This window comes from Plasmodium brasilianum, chromosome 2, assembly GCF_023973825.1.
Source record: "Plasmodium brasilianum strain Bolivian I chromosome 2, whole genome shotgun sequence".
Classification (NCBI taxonomy): domain Eukaryota; phylum Apicomplexa; class Aconoidasida; order Haemosporida; family Plasmodiidae; genus Plasmodium; species Plasmodium brasilianum.
Genome location: NC_090115.1, coordinates 1,128,774 through 1,156,285, shown reverse-complemented (window position 1 = coordinate 1,156,285; position 27,512 = coordinate 1,128,774). Strand labels below are relative to the sequence as shown.

Genomic DNA, 27,512 nt, shown 5'->3' with positions numbered 1-27,512 from the left:
AAAAATTGTAAAATATATTATGAAAAATAAGTGCATTATATAATAAAATACTGCTAAATATCTACTTATAAATATTGTTATTTTTTAGAAACATTTATTGATCCTAAGTATTTTTTGATCTATTTATTTTAAAAAACAATTAGTTATTCATCTAGATTATTTACATTCTCTAAGTAAAGAGACCATATATAAAAATATTAATTTACAGGAAAATATTTAATTTTTCTTTTATTTGTTATGTATGTCATACGTCTATTACGTTTATAATATAGCACTAAAGCTTAAATACTTTCCTTATTATGTCATTTATATGTTTAATTATTAATATTTTAAAAATACAAATAAAAGAAAATAAATATAAAATAATATTAAATTTCAATTTCTAAAACATTTTTTCATATTTATAATAATTTATACATCGAAATCTACAAAAAATAATATATTCACTTAAATAACCAATGTTTATCGAATTTATTAATTATTTATATGCTTTCAAGTATTACTATTTTAAATATATTTTTTCTTTAGCTTTTTTATATAAATGAATTATTTGAAACATTCATCTTTTTTACATGTTTGATACATTTTATTTTCTTTCTATTTCTAGAAAATTCGTACATTTCATTTATTATATATGGAAATGTTATCTATTGCCAAAAATATAAATTAATATGTAACGGTATTAATAAATGTGTTGTATGAAATTGGAATATATTTTGTACCCAATGATAAAACATTAAAAATGATTACGGTATTCGTAGTAATCATGTAATGATGTTTAAAGCTCTAACAATCTTAAAATATATTAATGTACCAAATAAAATCACTGAATCTCAATGATATGTGGTTTCAGTAAAATCCTTGTTCGAGGATCTAGTGTCACTTGTAGATGAACCTTCTTATTCTGGTGCATATGAATATATATAATTATTTTCCATAATTTTATTAATATATATTGCAATATTTCCCATAAAGTTTTTTTTTTTTTTAAATTATAAATTATTCTACTTAAAAATGTGAACACTCTACAAGAAACACTCTTATATATTAAGACAATGCTTAATTGCCATAATAGTCTTGTATTTACAAATAAATAATGTTTTTTAATACTATTAAAAAATTTTTTAACTTTTCTGTTATATTCCAAAAAAATATACAACTTTTTAAATGCATACTTAAAAATAATGGCCAGGTAACAATTATGTCACTGAATATGATTACCTTATTCAGGAAACAATAAGTTTTATATAATATATAGATCTATAAAATATTCTAATATATAAATGTTCAATAATAATTATTTTTATGAATATAAAATAATCTCTAAAATAATGCACTTGAAGGGTAAAGTTAAAAATTCAGAAATAAAGATTAGAATTATTTTTTCTAATAATAATATTGCAAATATATCGTTATATAACTGACAGTAAAACTAAAAGAACAATAAAAAAAAATGTGGGAACTAATTTAGTAATGTGAAAAAAATTTGTGAAATTAAAATACAAATATTTTATGCAAAATTGTAAATTATGAAGCAGACGGGCACAAAATATCAAAAAACAATATTTTAATTGGATGTCTATTATCCATACCATTGATTAACATGAATATAGTTAGGATAAATAATATTTCGTATGATCTATACTTCAGTATAATATATATAAATGGATATTTAACAAAAAGTATAATTTAGTAATTAAATAATTGTAACTTTAAAGTAACTACAATAGATAAACCGATTTATCATTTAATTAAATAAAAATTAGTAATATAAAGAATATCTTATATTTTAATGTATAATTAAACACACATATTAACATATGTACTCTTATAATTAAATAATGAGAATATAATAGATTATAGAACACTATATTTAAAATATCAGTGCTATAACTTAAGAATTTAAAATTAAACACATTATGAATATAATAATAATATGCTATCCATTAGGATTAAATGATATTAATTAAAATATAATCATAACTTTACATATTTTATATTATTATGATGTCGATAAATACAATTTGTTCCATTATTAGTAAAAGCATATAATCAAAAATTTATTACATAGTATGTTGTTAGTAGTTTACATTTATATACAAAAGTAAAACATTATACATAATATTGCAATATATTTATCATACAATATATTTTTATATCATATTTTTCATTTATATTATGGTTTAAAATGACTTGCAGTATTAGAATACATAGATAAGTAAAAAGTACACTATAAAATAATATGAACTATAATTTTAAATTAGTATAAGATTTTTACAAACATTTATATTATAGTTACTACATTGTTTATTTATATTAAATAAGAAAAAATATAATAAAGCCACAAAAGTATTCTAAATAGCATTACTTTTACATTTATTTTCATCTATATACTTTTCTGTACGTATATATATTTGAATTTCATTACAGTTATTGACTTGAAAATTTCATATATTCAAACACATTTTTCAATAATAAATATTATTTTAAAATATATAAATAAAATAGATCTAGTTATAGAAAAAAATATTAAATAATTTTTAAAAATATTTATTAATTTTATATTATTTAAAATTAAATGTCATGAATACACTGCAGTAATATACAATAAATTTGATCAAACGTAAAAATAAAATAATAAAAAATATATCCACAAAAAAAAATATTTTTTCATAAATTTATAGAATAGTATAGAGAGAAAAAAAAAAAGAAAACAAAAATTTCGTATATATATATTTGAAAATTATCATTAAGCAGCTCTTTCAAAATGCTTTCAGATATTTGAGAAAATAATATTTTCTTTTATTTTTAACATAAACATCTACTATTACATACTAATTATGTATTTTATTTACCATATATGTAATATATTCAAATACAAAAATTAAATATATAATATCTTGATAAATGATAAATTATTTTTTCCTAATATATTGTTACTAATAAAAAAATTTTTTTAAAAGAAATATGATAGAATGTAAAGAATTAAATGAAAAAAAAGAGTAGAAAAATATATTTGCAAAAATTTCAAATTAAAAATTATATATACATGAAAAAATTAATTTTTTATAAATTTCGATTCCTTGAAAATAACTATAACATATTAAGTGATTATGTTAATTATTTACAAAAATTCATTAGAAATTAGAATTCTTTTATTAATTTTCTTACTGTTCTACATTTATATTGTCTTGTTTCAAAGGAAGTATTAAAACTGTAAATAATTTATTTGCATTATAACAAAATAATCTATTCTTTTCAAACACTTTTATATTGTCTTGTAATTCCATTTATAATATGAATTGATAAAAAGTATTATAAAATATTATATAATCCTTTTTAGTATGTATGCTAATATAATTATCAGTAGTGTTACAATTATATTTACATAAATTTATCAAATTCAGCAGAAACCAAAAAAATTAATTAAATATTTTTAATATTTATATTATAACATATATATTAATAATTACAGAAATATAATTATGATACTTCAGTATTTATTGTACTATTTAACATAATATATTATGTAATTTACCTGTGATTGTAATGTTATTATTTTTTAGTATAAGTATTTAATTTATTTTACCTATGTTTATGCTTATAGTATAATATTTTTGCTATAAGTACAACTAATAATTTTTCTTATTTATAGTAAGTAGACAATTTTATATTCATTAATCCGTATACCTAGGCATATATTTTATTAAATAGAATTTGTTGCACGTTCAATTATATATACCCAGAAGTGGTGATAGCCACATACCGAAGAACATATAAATAAATATTAAATTATACCGTTTTAATAATTTATAATTCCATAATATACATTATAAATAATTAATTTTTAGGTAAATGATATGTATAAATATACTTATAATATTAAGTGATATTATATTTTATTTGTTTGTACTTTAGGTAACCATAGAGACAATTAAATATAATTTATATATTGTGGTACTCATTTATAGACGGTAAATAGTAAACATAAAATGTATTAACAAAAAATATATAGCACTAAAAATGATTAATACAAAAAATAAATATCAAAGTAATAAAATAAAAAAGAAATATTCTTTCAGTATTATAAATCTTTTGGTATATAGATTATATATTTTACAAAAAAAAAAAGAATAAAAAGAATTACTCACATTAATTCATTTATAATAGTATTTATATGTTCTTACTAATAAGAAAAAAAATAAAAGTTATATAGATATTAAAGATAACTGTACAGAATAAATTTTATATTACTTATAAACATTACTTATGTGCAATTTGTTATTTTCTGTATTTGGGTTTTTCTTTATATATGGTGCATGCCATTTATATAAAGATATATATGTTAATTTAATATCATATTATGATTATTATATATATTCAGTTATATTTATTTAACGTAAAAGAATATAACAGGCATACAAATAAATGTTAGAGCTTTTAATTATCTCGTATTGCCCATATAAATTTTTATGTAAATAATAATTTTATAATTCCTACCTATTAAATTATCTTAATTTAAAATATCCCCATCGATAAATAAAAAGATGTATATTTTTATTTTACCTTCAGATTGTTACTTACAACTTGAGCATTAATTTTTATTCATTATGGAAAAATGTTTACCTAAGGTAATATTCATTGTTTTTTATTATACTTAAATTTATTAATAAATTATTTATTTACAATAAAAAAAAGTGATAATAAAACAAAAATAAAAATTCATGCTTAAATGATTTTTTAAAATTCACTTTAATTAAGTATTCGGGTGTTCTAGGTTCAACTTATTTTAGATATGTGAAGGATGTATTCTTCAACAAAATTGTGAAGCACATAAAAGTTTATATTGATGACATAATTGCTAAGAATGATAAAAAAGTATTAAAGGATAAATGCTTATATTTGGCTAAATATCTAGTTAATAACAAGTCTCCACCATATTATTATTTACCAGAAAAAGCAACGTGGGAAAAGGCTCTAAAAGAATGGTTAAGTCCTCATTATAAGAAGCTAGATGAATTAGGAGGATGTCCTTTGATTATGAATCAAAATGATTTAGAAATTTTAGAATTAAAATATAAAGTAGATGATTTCTGTGAAAAACGAAAAATCTATCTGGATGAATTAAGACAGTCACAAGGAAACCCTATGTCTGAGAGTAATTATTCAAGTAAATGTAACTCATATAATGAATGGATTGAAGAAGAGAAAAGATATTTCGCGACAAAAAAAAAACTATTTGAAAATTGTTATGATATAAAAGCACAAAAAGGTCGAAGAAAAACATGCAACATAATGGATCCCAATATTTTTAATAAACAATCTATATGCAGATCTCCGCTTCAAAAGGAATCTGATCGAAGTCTATCTCAAGAAAATAAAAGTTTAACAGAAGTGGAGCAAAAAGAAAGCCAAAGTGCGCCAATGCGTGAAGATCAAAAACAAAAACCCGTACCACATTTACAAGAAACTGAATCTCATCCTCCTTCCCAACATAGGGAGCATAGTAGCGCCGAAAAAGAAATTAAACAAGAACCTCAAACTCACCTCCCAGTAATATTTTCGCCTGAAGCTTCATCTATAATAACTGGCGATAATTCTGAAGATCCTGCACAATCTACACAAGTTGAAGTGCCAGAAATTTCTAAAATTCTTCCTTCTTCAGAATTGCAAAAAACTCCTGAGTCAATAGCATCACATACAAATCCTGAGGATCCAGGAGAAACATATAGTTTTGAAATTATGACGTCATCTTCTAGAACATATGATATTACAACATCGCTTCCTGATTCTTCTATATCCCCTAAAATTCCAGGTGTCAATAATACTAATTAATTTCCTATATTTGAAGTTACTATACTAATTATTCATTTAAATTACAATTATAGGTCAAGCGCAAAATCCACCTGTTGTACACATATCAACTATATTAACAAGCCTTATAATCATTATTATACTTCCCCTATTTATTAAAGTAAAATAAATATAAAAGTTTAAAAGAATAATAAACATATGATTATTCTAATAATTTATATTATGGATCTATTTTTTATTTTTATATTATAGTACGCTTTTATATGGATATTAAAAAAAAAAAAAATAATAAAAAGAAGACACATTAAATTACTGAGAATACTAATACCTTCACCTTCCAGAAAAAAAAGGGAATTATTAACAAATGTTTATTTAGAAAACACAATAAATGATAACGAAGAAACTATGAAAAGAATAAAAATAAATGAACATAACGTAAATAATAACGTACACACGTCAAAACAAAAAAAGGACAAATTCAAAACCATTGTTGAAATACACATGGAAATACTCGAAGAATTAAGAAATGATGAATGGGAAAAAAAAAAAAAGAATTTTTGGGATTATGTATCGAATTATTCACAAAAGAGAAATATATAACATATCCTAATTTCTCCAGTGAAGAAATTATAATAGATAATACTAAAAGCATCAATGACATTGAAAAAAAAAAAATTCTATGGAATAAATGGATAAAAGAACATAAAAATATTTCTAAAAAATTGAACAAAACAGAATGGTTTAATTATTTGAAAAATGAATGGAAAAAAAAAAAAGCTTCTATAAAAAATAATGATGAATTAAAAATGAATTTTCCAAATGAAATACTAAAAGATTCATTTTCGGAAAAAGAAAAAGATTTATGGAGACAGTGGATAGCAAAAAAGCGAAAGATTATAGAACAGTACTTGGAACAGGAATGGTTTGAGGGAATGACACAAGAATTTCTCAATATCTTAAATGAGGATATAAATGAAGGAACTAAAAACAATATTTCACTGCTAAATACAGAAGAATTACAGAAGACAGAACCTTATGAAGAATTATATAATTACATGAAAAAAAAATTACTAGCAAAACTGTCCATACTAGTATTAATGATGATAGTGGAAGATTCCCAAAAAGAAGATTTTATAGAAAATGAGGAATCACATTTGGATACTTCCATAAATGATTTGAAAACAGAAATAAATTTAGAGAGAAAATCAGATGTTACAAAAGAAATAATTAGAGTTAATGGAAATGTTTTAGAAAATAATGAAAATAGACAAATTCGAGCTTATATAGGAGAGAAAAGTTTTAACCAAGAAGTAGAAGACTGGATAAATGAAGTTGATATACCAGAAAATTCCATATATAATGAGAACAGTGTGGAATAATCCTATTTAATTAAAGAAAAATAATATATTTTATAAATTCAGAATATACTTCCAATATATATTAGGACGATATATAGGTATAATTACATAATGCATATGTAACATATTTAATAAATTTTGTGAAATGTTCTGGGGTAAATGATAAAAAGCTTGTAAATTAATGGGTAACATAAAACAGAAAAAGAGGTGCGAAAAGTAAATTTTTTAATAAAGTTCTTGTAAATATATTCAGATTATATATACATATTTTTATTTATGTAATAATACATATTATAAACTTATATTAATATTTAACCCAATAAAATAGCAAAATGTTAATATATCTATATATAAATTAATAGTAATATTTTGTAAAAATATTAAATTTGGAAAAACTTAAGATTATGATAAAAAAAAGGTAAAAATAATAATTTTAAAATATTCTTATGGAATTAAAGAAATAAAAGTTAAATATGAATAAGATTATAAGTTAAACTGTACTAAAATCTTATGTTTAAACGTTTTTTTAAAACGAAAAGAAAATGAAGGAATATATAATTAATTTATAAACATTTTAAGAAATATCACATGATTTTTATTTTTTTCCTTTCAATTAAACATATAATTACATTCATATTGTGGTATTTTAATAAAAAAATTTTAGTGACTTTCTTATTACTTTTTAAAAAGAATATAAAAAAATTCGCTTTTCATCTTTTTTTTTTTTTTGTAATTACAGAATAATCCTTTTAATTTTGCCTTCTAATTAATATGATTATTGATTATCTGCTTTTTTTTTTAAATATTTATTTATTATATTTGTTTGTATATTAACATTTATAAAATAAAATAATTGTATAATCATTTTGAGAAAATATAAAATAAATTTTGATATGTAATAATTTTTTGCTATTACCATATACCGTAAAAATAGGTAGATTATAAATTTTTATTTAATTCACTCTATTATTCAAATAATATTACAGCCTCATTTTATTTATTGTTTCGATAATATAATTAACTTAAAAATAATATTAATAATTAAAATAACAAAAAATATAATTTTTTTATTTATTATAATTATCACTAATGGGTAATAAGAACATAATAAAAACATATAAATGTATTCTTCATAATATAAGATCCTCATAATACATAAATAAATTATATAATAATAATAATAGTTTATTAAAAATAATTATTATCATCAATTATTAGTACCAACTTTATCCAAGTTTCATGAATTATAAATAAAATCATTAGAATTTAGATGCTTTTACCTTATATTCCAGCATTAAAATGAATATTCCTTTATAGTATATTATCTTAATATATATAAATATCTTTTCAATAAACATTCTTAGGCTTTATCATATAAGATAAACAGTACATAAATATTTAATTAATATAAAATATACAGTACAAGGATAATATATAATTGAGTTTTCTTTTATGTTTTATACATGAAATACTAATATATTTTTTAATATATCTCTAATTTTTTAAAACTATTTCGAGTATATTAAATATTAATAATTATCAAATATTGATAGCATACAAACACATATAAATGTAATTTTTAATTAATATAAATATCATTATATTAATAGCTTAAATATATGGATATATATTGTGCATTTTGTCAATGTTTTTATTTTAAAAAAGGAAACGGATTTAAGAAATTAAGAAAAGAAGTATTCATATTATAAATAAAAAATTTAATAAAATAGGAAAACAATTATATTATTAATATTAAGAAAGATATAATAATAAAAAAACTATAGAATATCCATAGTTTAATAATTTTTAAATATTACTTATTTTAAGAATTATAATAATTGTGTAACTATATTAACTTCTGAACAATTCATGAAGAAAAAGACAGTTCAGCGAATAAATATAATGCTAATAATAATACCTCTTATTTTTATTTATAATTAATATAATTTTTTTTTAATATAAATTAAAATTTTTATTAAGTATATAATAGAATTCAAATATGATGATAATTCATGATTTAATTATAATATTAAATATATCTAAGAGTAATATATTTAACAGAAACATAATAAATGAAATAAAGGAGAAATAATTTATTATTTTTCTAGTGTCAAAAATCATAGTTTATTCTGTACTATAACTAATATAACGTAGAACATAGATAGATAAAAATGAAGTAAAATATACGAAATTTATGATTACTATGATATTACATTTCACAATTATTTTACTATATATAGAATATAAAATATTAATCATAAGCATGTTTTCTAATAAGACGTATGCAATATATATTATAATGCAAAAGTTAAATATATATATAAATATATACTTTTGTCATGTTACAAATACAAAGTAAGTACAATAATACATTTTATTGAAGGCATAACGACAACTATCAATTTTTTTATTCTTTTACGATTAATTTATAATTATAATCAATATATAGTATAATATATATATTTTTTGTACATATTCATATTTCTAATGTAAATAATGGTATTATACTAAGCTAAATTTGATAACGAACAAACAAAAATTTTAACTTCCTTTATAGTAACTTGTAAATAATTATTAAGTTATTTTGTATTTTTACGACAAAATCTATTTCTTGTATAACATGTCCATAATAAAAGGTACAATTTGAAGCAGCACGTTTTTCATTCAACAATATATTACTTATGTTCATATATTATTTTTATATTTTAGTTAAATTTATTTTTCATTTATTAATATTTTTATTTCAGTAATAATCATATAGTTCACTTTACTAATAATCAAATATATTATTATAACTTATTTTAAATATGAATTGGAATAATTTGAAAGATATTATAATATTAAAAAACATAAAATAATAATCAATATAAGAGAAAATTCTACAAATTTAAAATAGATAATATTTATTCTTTACGGTAATTTAGTAAGCTAGAAAGGATTTCTATGTAGTTATTATAATATAATGTGCATTTTATATGAGAATGTACTAAATTTACTTTGTTTTTTCTATATCTTAAGAACAAAATTACATAATTTGCATATGAATAAAAATAATAGGAGGGCTTGTTTTACTCTTTAAATATTTTTTCTTAGAATAAAGCAATCCTATTCTTCGAATTATTATATTTATAATTAAAAGCTTTTATTTTATATATTACAAACTACGCTGAATTATGTTAATATTAATAAAAAAATAAAATGTTTATTTCGTTAACTAATTATTTTCTAAATTCTAATTGTGAAAAAAAGGAATACACCACATATCTACATATTATATATCATTTCTTTACTTTTATATCTATGAACTTCATAAGAATATAATAATTTTTATTTAATTCACGTATTCCTATATACAATGGAATAATAGTTCACATATTAACATAAAATTTATTTTTTTGTTATAAAAATTATATATATCATGCTATTACAAGAATTCCTTGTATATATATGAAATAAATGATTTTATTTATGAAAGTATGATTTTTTGAATTTACATATTATTATTATTATTTTATTTTTTTTATTTATATTTAGAATAACTGCGTGGAATTTATCTTCAATATAGTAAGGAATAAAATAATGCTATCCAAGATATTCAATATGTCGGAGTTAAGGGAAATCCTGGATAGGCATGTGCTAAAATATATATTATGTAGGATTTTACAAACGTAAATATATAAATATATTAAAATAAAAAAAAAAAATTAATCTTATAGGTTCAAACGTTGTAAATACTTGAATTAAAAAATAAATGAAAAAGAAAAATATAATAAATGTCTCGGTTTGATGGATATAATAAATTTTCATCCTAATTAGGTAATATATTTGAGGAAAAATTTAAAGAAATGGAATCTGCTTTTTTACATTTTCATAAAGAACTATAAAATTATTATAATGATTTGATCAAATTTAGTTTTAAAAAGTAAGTATCTAATGGTAGTTGTTAAATAGTTAAAAATTCTTATGAGCATTATATGCAACATTACAAGCAATGTTAAATAAATACAGATAATGATTTTGTGATAAATTAATTAAATTTAAAGAATAGTATGGCAATAAAATTCGACAAGTAATTCCTTGTGATGATTTACCACATATTTTACTATTCACAAATGTAAATTACCTTTTTATTTCCATTTTAACAACATATATCTTATGAATAGCAACATTCACTTTATTTTTTTTATATAATCATAACAAAAATTATAATTAATAATGTGAATATTCTAACGCAATTCGTATGTTGATTTTTACAAATAATTATCAGCATAAAACGATTATATTTTAATATATATTTTTATTTTTTCATTTAGTTTACTCCAATAAAATCGTGGCTATAAAGTCAATGAAAATGGAAAAAAATAATTGAATATGATGTTTAAAAAGAAACAAGAGGATACTTACAAAACTTATATGATGTACATAAAAACTGAGAAAGAAGACTTAATAATATAGATTAACAACCCCAAAGAGATCCTTAATATATAAATATTATTTTATCTATTTCCAATATAAAAGCATTCCTCAGTGGTGTAGAAAGTTACATAAATTGAAATTTCTTAATAAATTAGGTTAACTAAAAATATATAAATTTTTATAAAAACTACAATAACAATTATATAAAAATTATTCAAAAAATATGGTAACACAAACACAACACAAATTTAAGTATTAAAAACAGAAAATACCGCTATATATGATATTTTTTTTTGAATAAATAATAAATAATTTTAAAATTTCAATATATAATACAAGATGATAAAGAAAACCTTGAATTACTTATATGATAGTATGAAGCATTTTCAATAACTTAAATATTAAAAAAAAAAAGAAAAGGAAAGGAAGTATTAATAAAAACGTCAATAATATTATATAAAAGTAAAAAAAAAAAAATTGAAATAATAATACTCAAAAAAATAAAACAAAAATGTTTTTTTTAACAAACCTTATTTCGAATTTTTATTATTATTTGTTCTCTTGATATTATATATGATTGAATATTTATACCAATATACAATAATTTTAATATTGTTCTCTTAGTATGTCAATTATTATATGTGGAATTGTAGTAAAAATATTTATATATGAATATAGAAAAGACAAATTTAATTTTTGTTCAAATTTAAATGGAAATATTTCTAGCTATGAGATAAAAATTCAAGAATATATTCATATGGAGCATTATTCTTAATTATTTTTGTCATTTTAATACCTTTATATAAGTGTAACTTCTAAAGGGAGTAATCGTATCTATATATGATAAATTATGAACATACGTAAAATTATTATATAATTATACATTTTTAGCTAAAGTAAAATATAATGGTAAAAAATAGTGTATATATTTCCGTATTCCATTTCTATATACTTTATAAAAAAAATAAGAATTCAACAAATATTCCCAAAAATGTAATAGCAATATAATAATATATATAGGATCAGTAATATTTATAATTAATTATTTTTTAAAGTTTTTTCATAGAATTACCATTTCATAGTTACGGAGAAACACATATAAAATTCATTATTCATATGATATTTTATAAATGAAGACTCTTCTTTTTAATCAAATAAAAGTTTCAAGTGCCGTTCTAATGTGGGCATTAGACATTTAAGATTATTCCCTCATTTTAATTGTTGTATACATCTATGTATGACCTAGATATTTATAATATATCTAAATTTTGTTTATTAATTTAAATATGTGATTTATAGTATTTCACTTGATATCATATTCATAATTATGCAACAAAAAATACGTAATATAGAAATTATTCTACATTATTGAAACATTCGAATTATCATATTAAAAGGATAAATGAAATGGTTCTTATGATGAAGAAATACTCAATTTTATTTTTCTTATCCATTTATAAAAATTATAAAATTATATAAAAATAAAATTAATCAGTATATGACTCATATTTCTAATAAATATAAAGAAACTACTTAATTTTTTTATATTTTTTTAATTTTTGTTTTAAATTTTATCCAATTACATACGTATATATTTATATTCTTATATGTATTTTACTTTACAAATTTTTCTACATAAATAAATTCAATATATGAAGTTAAAAATGCATGAATAAAAATGGTATAACAAATTTTTTATTATGTCATATATTCTGTCGTATTAAAAATGATTACATATACAACACCTAAACATTCATAATATATTCAGTCTAAAATGTAACATGTAATATATAACTGATTCTGTTACAAACAATAATTTTTATTTATAATATTTTTTAATAAGAAAATATATAAATATAATTTGGCTAATTCTTATAAAAACATATATATTATGTACATAAAATTAAATATTTTAAGATCACGTTGTTATATATAATATTTTATAAAAAATAATAATTAGGTAGAGTATATATATATATATTTATAATATTTATGTATATCAAATATTTGAAGGATTCTTATTAAAAGTAATTATGATCATATTTTAAGTAAAATATTAAGCATATGAAGAGTAAATTTAGTTACAACAATATATAATACTAAAAATGGGTATTGAATTTTATATGGTTCATTCTGAAAAACAATAATTTTTATTAAATATTTATATTTTTTTTACACTTAATGCATCCAATAATTTGAACCTATATTAAAAATATTTTTGCAGTAAACACATATGATAATACATTTTTTATAATATCATCTATAATGAAAATGAGTTAAATATACTTTTTACAAAACCCACTAAAAAAATACCCACTTTAAATTTTATGAAATATCGAAAATTTTATGTACAATTAGTTTAATATAAATAATAAACTTTTTTTAGTTAGATTACCAATTAAAAAGTTTTAACTCAAAAAAGTAAAAAATTAAAATAAATTACATTCCTTTTATAAGTTTAGAAACATGAAATTTCTTATTAATATAACAAAATGATACTATATGAACTTTTTTATAGTAACGTTTTTGCGCATATATATATTTCATATACAAATATGCTTATATACACATATATATATTATGACAACATACTAAGTTCAGATAATTACTTGTAACACTAATCCAAAAAAATTAAACAATTAATTTATGATTAAAATTACATATTTTTTTATTTTATATCGAAATAGTTAAGTATTTATACATGGCCCAATAATAATTATGTAATTGTATGTACATTTCCTAGCTATATTTTATTTTAAAGTATAATACATCTATTATTATATATGAAATATTTTCTTTATCAAAGGAATTAACACTATTATATTAAATATTAGGAATATTTTCCTTTTTTATTTTAAATTTTTTAATTTTTCTTAATGTATAATTAATATATAATACAACTAAGATAGCTCCAAATATTAAAACTACTGATATTACTAATGATAGCCAACGTGCTACAGTACTGATCGTTGTTTGTACACCTTGGCCTCCTTCTACTCCAATATATTCGATTAATGCCCAAAAACATATTAAAAATACTATTCCTATAAAAAAAACTAAAAGTGGTGCTGTAATATTTGAAACTACCTTCTTACGTAGCATTCTTCTTGCAGCAGTTTTATCATTTTTGCTGTTATTGTTCATTTTATCTATGCATTCTAATTCATTGAATATATTTTTTTCATAATATGAATCTATTTTATTAAGTAAAGTATATTTTTTTTTTCTTAATAATTTATTTCTTTCCTCAGCTTTTAATAAAATTTCTTTTATTATTTTTTTTCGTGATTTATAGTCTTTGCCATTTTTATATATATCTTTTTCTTCATCTACTAATATATTGTCTTCCTCATCACTCAATGAATCTCCAGATGATATTATATTCAATGAACTCTCTGATAGTATTCTATTATTTATAAAACCTGAATATGCCCCTAGTTTATTCATCTTATTCATAGATTTACAAGAGATATACTAAAAAAAGTATGTAAACATTTATTATTTACAAGTATATATATTTCTATACTAAGAAAATATAATTTTTAAAAATAAAAATATAAACCAGCCAAAAAAAAAAAGAAATATTATAATAATACTTTATTATTTTTATAATAGCATATCCAATTTAAAAGGGTAAATCCAACGATTTTATTAAATAAAAGGGACTTAATATTTTTATTCATTGTATAGTTTTTTAATGCTATTATATATTGACTAATAATAATATTAATTATATTTTAATTCCTTTAAATGTTAAAATAAACTTATATTATTTTTTATTCTTTTTGTTTTATTTTAATAGTAATAAAATGAATTTATATATATACAACATATACCAAATTTTATGAAGAAAACACAACTTAAAAGTTGATTTGGTATAATTTCTATATATTGAGATTTTACATAAAAATAAAAACAAAATACAATAAAATAATAAGTAGAAGTATAATATTAAATAAGTTGGATATACAGCAAAAATTATTCATTCGGGGATACAAAATTATTTTTTATTCAAAATAAAGTATAACTCGTAGAAAATATATACTTAATATATTCAGAAGTTAATTAAGAACATTTACATGGTTCCTAAGAAATAATTCTTATTTTATATATTTATTTGAAGAATTTTCTTCTATAGATGAATAATATTAACTAATACGATAATGAACATTATAAAACAAGTAGATGAAAGTATGAAATTGTTTTTAATTATTTAAAGTAAACATTATTATTTATATAAAAAAATGCGTATACTTTTATAAATTATTCTGTATTAATAAAATAAAATTTATTTTTATATATGGAAATCTGTGTTTTTACCTATGTTTTATAAGCTACTACAATAATATGATCTATATTTTTCTATAATAATTTTACAATGTTATCAATTATTTTTAATTCACAGTGCAATTTTTTATTATTTAATAGAATATTAAAGAATTATTAATTTCCATACTTGTTCCTTCTAAAAATGTAAATAAATATATATAAAGAAAAATATTAATATAATAAAAAAAAAGGGGGTAAAAAGTTATGTAGTATATTAGCATTTTTTGCAGATCAATAATATTAAAGATATTAATAAAAATATTTTTTTACTAATGAAAGAAACAAAAAATATATATATAAGATATATAAAAGGATTATAAAATATATTTACAAATATAAATAATTTACTAATGTTGTATATGAAATAATTTAGAAAAAATTTGTGTAATCTTATTTTAATACATACTTTTATTAACATATTTTTAAAAAGAAATAAAAAAAATTAATATTTACAAATAATACCAATAATTCTTATAACGAAAATATTATTATATATCATATAAATTTTACTCTAATTATATTTACAATAGAATTAATAGTAATAAAAATCTTAGTTTATTAAAAAAAATATTATTATTATCAATAAAACAAAATGATAATAAAAATTATGTTTATTACTGTAAGTTAAAAATTATAAGAAAAAAACTAATATAATTAAAAATTATGAATAAAAATAGTTATTATAGATAAATACTTTTTTTTATTTACTAAATCAAGTTGGAAATTTTGATATAATAATAATATGTCATTCAATTACATTAATGTATATATTATAATATTCATAATGATACATATACATTGTTTTTTATACGCTTTTATGAATTCCAAAACATATATTCTAAATAATTAAACAAATTTTTTTATATAAAACATGGGACAACTCTTAAACATTGATAAAGTAGAATTTTGTAATACGTATATTAATAAATGAGTTACAAAAAAATATAAATATCATTTATACAATGATATTATGTTAGTTTTTTAACTTTACATTTATTTTATATTATAGTCATTTTTCCTAAACTTTTTTTTTTCTCTTTTGTATAATAAAAATATCAAATGATTTATCTGTTTAGTATTGTAAAGAATAAAAATAAAAATACTTTTTGTCATAATTTTATTTTATAATAAATATTTAAATATATTTTTATAAAATAGAAATAAATCAAAATTATTTATGAATAATAATACTATGATAATTATAAAAATTTTCCTATTCATTGAAACAACCTAGTAAAGCACAAAATTGATAATTTTCCACAAAATTTTTCTACTTAAAATTAAATAACGCAAAAGATTTTCGATATTTTCAAAATGTAAGCCAAACTCAAAACCTTGAAATAACTAATTTGATCTTTATTGTTCGTATAAAATATTAATGTATTGTATATGAAATATATATATATTAACACTTTTTGACTTCTTCTAGATTTATTATCTCGTATAATGACCATTTATCTTCGAAATGAGTTCTACAATAATTAGCAATACTTCCTCTAAAAAATAATGTTATTAATTTTATATAATTATAATGTATATGAAGGTCTTTATTCCAGTATACTCTTTAAAAATAACCAATAATATACTACATATATATTTTTACACAAAATTTTATTTTCCTGTTGCTTCATTAAATAACCGTTTTACATTGATATTTACTATAAATATATTTCTTCTGTTCAACTATGTTATGCATCACTAAGAGAATCACAAGAATATATCACCAGAAAATTATGTACTTTAACTTATCACAAAAATGAATAAAATTTCTATTTTCATCTAATGTTTCTTTATATTAATATTTTTCTTATTTTACTACAGTACATTATTAACATTAATTTTTTTTTAATTAATAAAATATATTGAAAGCATATTTAACACATTCTTATAGTATATAAGTCTATGTATGTTTAACAAATATAATAATAACAAAAAAATATATAAATAAAATTAAATTTATTCGTCTATTATAAAAAGTTTAACTCAAAAAATATAAATATGAAAATGTAGAAAATGTATATATAAAATAACTAGTTTAATTCATTAAAAATTTATTTCTTTTCTTATATATATATGTTAGAAAGAGGGATCATTCAAAAACAATTAAAAATAAAATTAAACTAGCATTCTATATTACATTATATCGTGGAACCTACTATTAACCGGAATTTTTAAAGTTCAATAATGCAAAAATGTAATAAAATTTATAATTCAACAAAGCTTCTATAAGAATAAAATTACTAAAGAGAACAATACTTATGCTTACAATATATCTTTTACAGTTTAGAACATCGTAAATATGGCATACCATGTTGTTCCTTATAAAGAAATTTTATTATTGATTTAACAATTTATTTTAAAATAATTAAAAGATAACTAATCAAAATAAATAGAAACTAATTATCATATATAGTACTGAACGTCACTTATATAATGTAATTTATTAAGTTTAATTATTTTTTTTTTTTTTAATTTATTCTTATCTCTTATAAAATATATTTATCTTTTAAATAAAAAAAAAAAATCTATTGTTATTAGACTGATTTAGCTCATAATTAATTTGTTATGTACATACAAAAATATATGTACATGTATGTAACAATAAAAAAATAGTCATTAATTTAGTTACTTTATATGAAAAACCAGATATGCTTATACTTAAAAAAAATAACCATATATTCTTTTAATTTTAGCAGGAAATATTAATTTAAGACTAGAATAAGACAAAATAATCAACACTATTTTTTACAGTTACAAATATAAATTGAAACAGATATTAATGAAAACATAAAGATTTTGCAATTATATATTAATTCAAAAGCATATATGTGTGTTATTCAAAAACAATCTAGTTATATACAGAACCATTATAAAAATCACAATTTTGTGTGAAACCGAAAATATAATTTAAAATTAAATGCTAATAACATTAGAAAGTTCAAATTAACAAAAATATTAAAAGGGTACATTACTACTGCTGCGGCATGAGAAATCTGGTAACCTGCAGATTTCCCATTAAATCTCTGAAATTATAGATGTGTTTGTTATTTATGTATATAAATTAGTAAATTATAGAATTTAATAGTTTTAAAAAAGTAATTTACTTAAAGAAGGATATGCTGTATTATGCATATCACTTTTTATATGTCTTAATTTTTCACATTTTACAGTTTTTCTGTAGATATAAGAAGCCACTACTATAACTACAAATTGTAATATACATATTAGAGCGAATGCTGGTAAATACCACCATTCTTTACATATATTTATATCAAAAATAAATATAAAAGTTGCTGGTATAGAAATTAAATGCAAGAAAAGTAAATAAAAAAACCAATCATCTTTCATTTGTATGCTTTCTCTTAAAAACTTAAAATCAGCATTTGCAAATTTTCTAACATTCCTTAAATAATAATTTTTATTAAATATACGTTTATTAAAATATATATTTCCTTTAGAATCTTCAATAAATTTATTGTTCTTAGCATGTTCAATATCTCTTCCATTTTTTAATGATCTTTTACATGGTTGTTTATTATATTGTATGGTCTCTTTTTTATTATTAGATATATTTTTTTCTTTGTATATTCCATTATTTGAATGTTTTATCTTTTTATCTTCTGATACTATTCTATAAATTCTAGTATCTAATTGTCTATAGACATTGTGCTTCTGATCCGAATATTTATAAAGGTTACTCTAAAAAAATAAAGTAAATATTCATTTATTAAAAAAGTAAATGCTATCAATGAGCATTAATAAAAACAAAATAATTGAAAAATATATATAATGCAATTATCGTTTATTAACCTTATCAAATCTCATTACTGTTAAATGATATATCCATGATAAAAGGATAAACGTAGAAATTTTAATAAAAAAAAAAAACTTAATTTTCTGCTGCATAATGTAGATTTCTAATAGAGTAATATGGGATTGATCAAAAAAATTAAAAATATTATACTATTTTTTCAATTAAAAAGTATGACTATATTTTTTTTTATATTATCATAATAATAAATTAATAATACACATATAATAAATATAATTATTTTACAGCACTTAAAATGTAAAAGAACTTTAAATTTATTTTTAAATTTTGACCTTAATATTGTTTATGAAAAACAATGATCAGTTAACGTAACATACTTTTGATTCTTTTATAAATATTTAAAATATATAATATAGTTATTTAATATAGTACACTAATTAAATTATTAACCCTTTTCAAATTAAAATAAAAAAATACATATATATAATTTAATACTATTTGAAAATATTCAATTTAAACTAAATATATAGTTTACAAAATATATATTATACAGTGTTCTGTATAGTAAGAAAAAGACTGTCAATTTAAATGCTTTCTCATAATAATGATTCTTTTTTTATAAAAACGATATTTTGGAAAAAATGACTATTATTCTTAAAAAATATTAAATGTTATAAAAATATAATAGCAGTAAAAATAAACGAAAAAAACATTTCTTCACAAGTTTTATGTGATATTATTATAAAACTTGTATCTTTTATAATTTATTTTATAAATTTAAAAAATTTTAAATTTAGTATATTATTTAATAATATAAAAACGAATTATAAAGGCAAATTAGAAAAACAGTGTTTTTATATTTATATCATAATTTTTGAAAATTATAATTTGTAATTAAATCTTAATTATACCATTATTTTTAAGCAAATAATTTTAAAATTCATACATTTATTTATACATTTATTATTAATAATATTTATAATTTTAAAAGAGATATCAATAAATTAAAAAAAAAAAATAATTAAAAAATATTACTATAAATATCTTGAATTTAATAGCATCAAATTAAAGGTATTTCGAATGAAATATATGTACAGTATGAATATTATATACGTGGTACTATATTTACATAATAATTAATAAAATATAGTAATATAATTTAGCGAAATATGTGATTTAACAATTTTACAGCTAATATATATTGAACAAATAAATTATATTTTGTTTATTCATTTACAATATATTATAATAGGAGCATATTTATAAGATGCATCCCAATTAATATGAAATAATATTTTCATAAAAATATTTTTAACATTAGTATTGCTTTCTGTTAATACATTTATGTTCTCTATATATTATAACAGACAAAAAGTAATAAATTATAAAAATATTATGTAATTACGAAATTAATCTAATTATCTAATATGAAGCTTTATTTTCTTTTAATATATTACTCTCCTTAGGAATATGTTAAAATATTAAAAAAAAAAAAAAAACTATATTTACAAAAATTAAATTATTGTATTTCTATTGTTTTAAGTTAATTTTACTGTCAAACTTATATTTATGTAATATCATATTTAGTTTCCTATAGGTTCTAGTACATTTTATTCATGTATCTTTTTTCCTTAGTTAATATTTCTATATATAGTATAAAATAAAGTATTTAAAATTTTATACCAATCCATATATATAAATCATTAAATAAATTATGAAAAATAAAAAAATTATATTATAAAATCATGAAAATTATATACTACTAAATTCAATATATCTTTTTATTAACATTTAATGATTATAAACATTTCTTGAGATTATTCTTTAAAAATTAAATATTTATTTGTATAAATTATTTCTGTCTATCCTCAATTAAGAAATCATAATGAAATAGACTAATTTTCTAGTAAACTATTTAATTTTCTACTTATGATGTGAACATACTACAAGAAAGTTGTATTCCTACACATATATATAACTCAATAAAACTTAAGTGCATTTCGCGCTATAGCTTTTTCATATTTAATTAAGAATGTTATTAAATAATACTGAATAAGTTAAATATAAAAAAATAATAATTTTGAGTTTTCAGAAGATTATTTTCATATTTATACTAACTATAAAATATTAAATGCGCATGAAATAAAGTATTCATTTAAATACTGTATTATTATTGAATGTAATTCAAGTAATGTTATCGATATAATTTACATGGAGAAACTTAAGTTTTACCACTTATACAATAAAACAAAAAATATTTTAAATTATCTCCTTTTCTATAATATTTCATATATGTCACATGTTTTGCAGCTTCAAAAAAGTTCCATCAATACAATACATATATAATATCTTTTCGTCTATGATGAAAAATATGACTTATTATAAAGCAGTCATATCAATGAATGTATCTAACAAAATTGAAATATTTTTCTTACGGAAGCACATAACATTAAAAATGAATATGATGCTTACAGAACACATATATCCAAACTAAAAACAGTACCTTTCTAAAATTTGTTAATGATGCTCAGGGGGTTACACGATTTAAATATATTTAAATTCCTTTGAAAAATCCATTCGTCGGTAACAATCACTAGAAAAAATATTTCCTATGTTACCAGATGTGAATTTATCTATTATTTTCTACTAATTACATTATCATTTATCACACGCTTTTTCTTAACTTTTCCTATTTTAATATTATAAATTATTCCAATTTAAAATATGAATGCACTTCTACAATCCCTTTAATTTAATACGAAATACAATTACTGTATAGCAGTGTTGTATTTACGAAGTTGTAATCTTTCTAAAATAAGTTTACCTTATCTAGATGTTTCTTCCATATTCAGCAATAAAAAAGTAAATATTTAGATTTATCTTAATGAAAAAAATGAACAAATACCTATAAATATTTCTGAAACTAATCACACATATTCTTATGGTAGCAGTCATTATATAACAAATAATACCAAATCAAATAATAATTTATAAATATTCATTAATAGATATATTTTTTCTCATAAAAAAGTTGTGAATAATTTAATTAAAATATATTTTAAATATAGAGCAAATTAAAATAATGTTAGCATGAATTTGATCAGTGATAATATTACAAACAAGATATTATACAAATGAATATGGTTCTAGCAGAACTATAAAAATTTAATATAAAGAGTAATAGAGGTCAAATTTATTATGCTAAAAAAAAAAGAAAAAGAAATTAAAAAATAATTATTTTATTGAAGTTTATTCATTATGAAAAAGAGATAGTAAAATTATAAAAATTCGTTTATATTAAACACATATCAAATATTAATGTTATTACTCATCATTAACGTAGTTATGGTATTTAACATTTATTTTTGAAAAATTTATCTATAAAATATATAACGAAAATTCAATAAATAAATGTCTTAAACACTATCAATACATATATTCTAAAATAAATATTTCACCTTGTAGTATAAAAACTGGTAAAAATAACTTATATATCATCATGTAATTAATACACAAGTAATAACCTTTATGCTATTGTAATTAAATTTACCGATATGTGATAAATTGTTAAATCGTACTTTGATAATTCAGTGCGGGCGCTGTGAAGTTTTTACTAAATATATTATATATACAACGTATTATTTAATCTAATAGAATTAACAATATTATTATAAATATTTAAAAAGCAACATTTATTATACTTTAAGGTAATCTATATAAATATCCATTATTGCTTTATTTGTTAAATTACATATAAATAGAAATGTTTTGTATGACATGGTTTTGCTCTCTATATATAACTAAAGGAATATACGTAAACGTAAAACTAATTGATAATCAAATAAAACTTTTTATTTATTTGGAAGATATATTATTCTTTAAAACTTTTTTACAGCATTACTATGTATTGATGCTCTTAAAATCTAGCATGAATTATGAGGTATTATAAATTTTAAAATGTAAGCGTCTTTTTCAGTAAAAAAACCACATTTTATATTGTGCATTTATATATATTAAATAATAAAAAAAGAAATAATAAATTTTTATTTAATCTGCTTTTCCTTAAATAGAATTCTTTTTACTTATATTTCTGGTTTTGTGGTGTATTAGTCTAGTCTTTATAACTTCTACAATCTACTAGCTTATATTAAGTCAATAATTCACATATTCAAAATGTTATCTATATTAACATTAAATATTATATTTTAAATAAATAAGAATATTATATATTTATAATACTATTATAAAAGCTTCAACAATTCTTATTAATTATAATTAAATTTGTATTCATTTTAAATAAACGTAATATATATACATCAGTATCATAAAATAATTTTCAACATATATTTAAAAAAAAAAAAAAAAAATGTATTAACACAAAATAGAAAAATTAAATAAAATTCCTAAAATATTACAAAAAAATTACAACTATGTCCTTACATAATAATATGTATTTTCAATTTATATAATTACAATTAACAAATATTATTGAGTTAATAATTTTAAAAAAATATAATTATTTCATTATATCTATAACACATAGAAGAGAGAACTTTATTTTATTTACATTTACGAGGTGTATGATACGTTAAGACTTGTTTCTATTCCTAAAAGTTTAATTTTAAGCTATAATTTTTTTTAATAAATATATTTCGATATGACAGAATGAGTATACATAAAATATCAAAGAATTTTTGTAAATTTCAAAAAACTATAATGTTTCCTTTCATAATTATTTTATAACTTGAAAATAAGAAAAAAATTATTGTACACATTTTACAGCTTTAATTTACATGAAATCAGTTCATTTTAATATTAATATTATGAAAATTTATTTTTATTAAATTAAAAATACAAAACTATTAAAATTTTTTTTTTTAGAACATATTTTACAAATTTACTTAATAAAAGATTTCTTATTTTGTTTTTTTAATAAATTAAATACATAGATATCTATAAATAGTTGACTGTTAATATGCTTTAGGGTAATTTATGAATGAATAGTTTCATTAAATAATCAAATTCAATACAGTCAAATAAATAGGAACGATTAAAAAATACTAAGTTAGCATTCTTTTTTACATGAAAACACAATATAAATATGTATTTGAGTATGAAATTGAAATATTATTATGTCTTTTTTATTTTATTATATATAATTAATTTTTTAATTTTAACAATATTTTTCTATCCTTTTTTTTTTTTACTAATACATTTTTTAAGGCAAAATATTTTAAAAACATATGTAACAAAAAATTAATTTTAAACTGTGACAATAATATTTCCATAAAATATAATATTTTAAAATTAATATTTTCCCAAATATATTAAATAATCATTATAAACATCGTGATACAAAATGTTATTTCAATTAATGTATTTTTCATGGAATACCTCATTTATGTTTTTATTATATTTATTCATTAATTTTGCTTATTACTTAGTATTTTCTAGATAATATAAACAAATAAAGAAAAAAAAAATCCAATTTTTCAATTTCTTAAGTTATTGAACAACAGAATAGAATATAATCTTTGTACATTTTTTTTATTATTTTCTTCCTTTACATTTTCTAATAATATTACTTTATATATTACATTTACGCACTACATACTTAAAATATTTTTGAATTTTTGTAGTTCTATGCAATGCTTTTATATATCTAAATATTATTTATATTATCTTTTTCTTTTTTTAATATTATTATATTGATATTTTATAAAATAATTTGTATGTATGTAATTTTACATAATGTAAGCTAAATAATAATATACATTTATCGACGCTCATTATGCTTATGTAGCTATAAAAAAAAAAAAAATGCATAAAAATATATATACATGTTTATGGAGTTGTAATATATTAATAAAAGATATAAATTTTTAATTTTTATAGAATTTATGAGTAATCAGTTAATAAATAATAACTATTAATTTTTTATTTCAGTGTCATTCTTTAAAGAAGGATATGGTACCTACGTTTAGATAGGTAATTATTTTATTAAAAAATATACTATAATCTTATTGTAACCGTTTAATATATTTTTAATAGTTAATTTTATTATATAAATGAATCTAACAGATGATAAAATACCATTTCACTAAAATTAAAATTGTTGGTTAAATGTAAGAATTCACATTTACAGTTTATGTTTTTAATTATATACACAGAAAATTTTATATTTTCATTTCATATCTTATCTATTTAAAATAAAATACCAAAATTTTTAGATCATTTATTTTGAGAGTATTTTTATGTTATCTTTTCTTTACTTTTATTATTATAACAAAAAATCCTAAAATATTATAAAATTAATGACTACTTCTATAAGTATTATATATATTTTACATTTATTAAACAACTCCATTTAAATTAATTTAATTAAATACATTATCATAAATAAAATTTATGACATACAATAGGATATATATATATATTTTAATACCTCAATTTTTTTTCATATAAATTAATATAATTAAAGAGGTATAAAATAATAAAATATATTTAAAAAAAAAAATAAAAGGAAAATTTTTAAAACAAATTATAATTTATAGTATAATAACGACATTTATAATTAATTACATAAAAGTGTAATTACCATTTTCCTTACATCATTTAAGATAACGTAGAAAACTCACTCTAATGGAGGAACAAATTAAGTTTTTGTCTTTCAAAATAATTTTTACTTCTGTCATACTTTTATAGGAATGCCATATCTATGATAACAATTTAAATAATAATTAGGAGTATTTTTTTTTTTTTTTTTCTTAAAAAATTAATTTTTCTTTATTGAAATATATATTTATATTAATAAAAGATTTTATTACTTATTTTTTCTTTTTTAGATAATCTATATTAAATCATTGAAGGGAAAGTTCAAATTATGTGGTGCATCAAATTCAACATCTATACTATTATCGTATTCAGATGATGAAATGATGGATGAGAAAGTCATTGGTAAAGATTTATAATAACGGAAAGAATATAATGAAACTGATGAGACATTACATTGTGAAACAACACAAACTAAAACATTATAAGGAACAAAGTTAGTAAATACCCAAAAACAAAATTTTGATAATCAAGATAAGGTTTATATATATTAAAAACTTGATACAATAGTGGAAACTGAAATATTCAAGTCTTTTTCTTCCGCAGATAGTTATTTTATAAAAAATAAAAAACGTGGTATAAAAGAAAATTTTAAGATCTTACTAAAGAACATAGCTTTATGGTATCTTTCACCAATATTATTTGCAATATATGAACTTCTCTTTTATATAGGATAAGATATTGAATTGTTACTTCTTTTAGGTTACAGAATATGTATTCTATAAGATTAGTTTTGTTAGCACACGTTATTTTGAAGGATTTAAATATAGATCTGTACAAGTAAGTCACAAGTACCCTAGTTTTATAAAATATATTGGTTTTATAAAAATAATTTTTAAATCAAGATAATTTATAGTAAATTACATTACATATTTAAAAGATGTACTTTTTAATAGTTATTTTATTATATGTAAGGTATTTTATATCATACATATTTTTACACATAGTACGAAAAATTTATATTCGTAATGCTTATAAATTTTTGCATGTTCCATTTTTATTTTGTATTTTTCACTCACATCAGTTTAATACATATACTCTAATATACATTTATATATACATTATACACAATTAGATTTATATAAATATTTAAATTAACAGAAATAGCGTAATTTTAATGAAAATTTTGTTCTTATCATGAAGTCTAGTATAAATATATATATGATACAATCCTGTTTATACGTGTTCAGTATATTAATATAAATATTTGA

General features: G+C 18.4%; 5 protein-coding genes across 5 annotated transcripts; 3 read left to right on the top strand and 2 right to left on the bottom strand.

The window, feature by feature from the left end:
• Positions 1 to 4,610: 4,610 nt before the first annotated feature.
• MKS88_000811 (uncharacterized protein) lies at positions 4,611 to 5,835 on the top strand (the record flags this gene model as incomplete). Its single annotated transcript, XM_067219411.1, has 2 exons — positions 4,611 to 4,631; positions 4,762 to 5,835. 2 exons carry the CDS (start codon positions 4,611 to 4,613, stop codon positions 5,833 to 5,835), a joined length of 1,095 nt encoding a protein of 364 aa, XP_067075592.1.
• Positions 5,836 to 6,347: 512 nt separating this feature from the next.
• Positions 6,348 to 7,193, top strand: MKS88_000810 (uncharacterized protein; the record flags this gene model as incomplete). The annotated part of the gene is made up of 1 exon (XM_067219401.1): positions 6,348 to 7,193. One exon carries the CDS (start codon positions 6,348 to 6,350, stop codon positions 7,191 to 7,193), a length of 846 nt encoding a protein of 281 aa, XP_067075591.1.
• Positions 7,194 to 14,411: 7,218 nt separating this feature from the next.
• On the bottom strand, positions 14,412 to 15,271 carry MKS88_000809 (uncharacterized protein; the record flags this gene model as incomplete). Its single annotated transcript, XM_067219390.1, has 2 exons — positions 14,412 to 15,062; positions 15,185 to 15,271. 2 exons carry the CDS (start codon positions 15,269 to 15,271, stop codon positions 14,412 to 14,414), a joined length of 738 nt encoding a protein of 245 aa, XP_067075590.1.
• Positions 15,272 to 19,004: 3,733 nt separating this feature from the next.
• Positions 19,005 to 19,823, bottom strand: MKS88_000808 (uncharacterized protein; the record flags this gene model as incomplete). Its single annotated transcript, XM_067219383.1, has 2 exons — positions 19,005 to 19,616; positions 19,728 to 19,823. 2 exons carry the CDS (start codon positions 19,821 to 19,823, stop codon positions 19,005 to 19,007), a joined length of 708 nt encoding a protein of 235 aa, XP_067075589.1.
• A 6,508-nt stretch (positions 19,824 to 26,331) lies between these two features.
• Positions 26,332 to 27,085, top strand: MKS88_000807 (uncharacterized protein; the record flags this gene model as incomplete). Its single annotated transcript, XM_067219381.1, has 4 exons — positions 26,332 to 26,379; positions 26,535 to 26,646; positions 26,848 to 26,923; positions 27,004 to 27,085. The coding sequence occupies 4 exons, from the start codon at positions 26,332 to 26,334 to the stop codon at positions 27,083 to 27,085; spliced, it is 318 nt and encodes a 105-aa protein (XP_067075588.1).
• Positions 27,086 to 27,512: the final 427 nt, after the last annotated feature.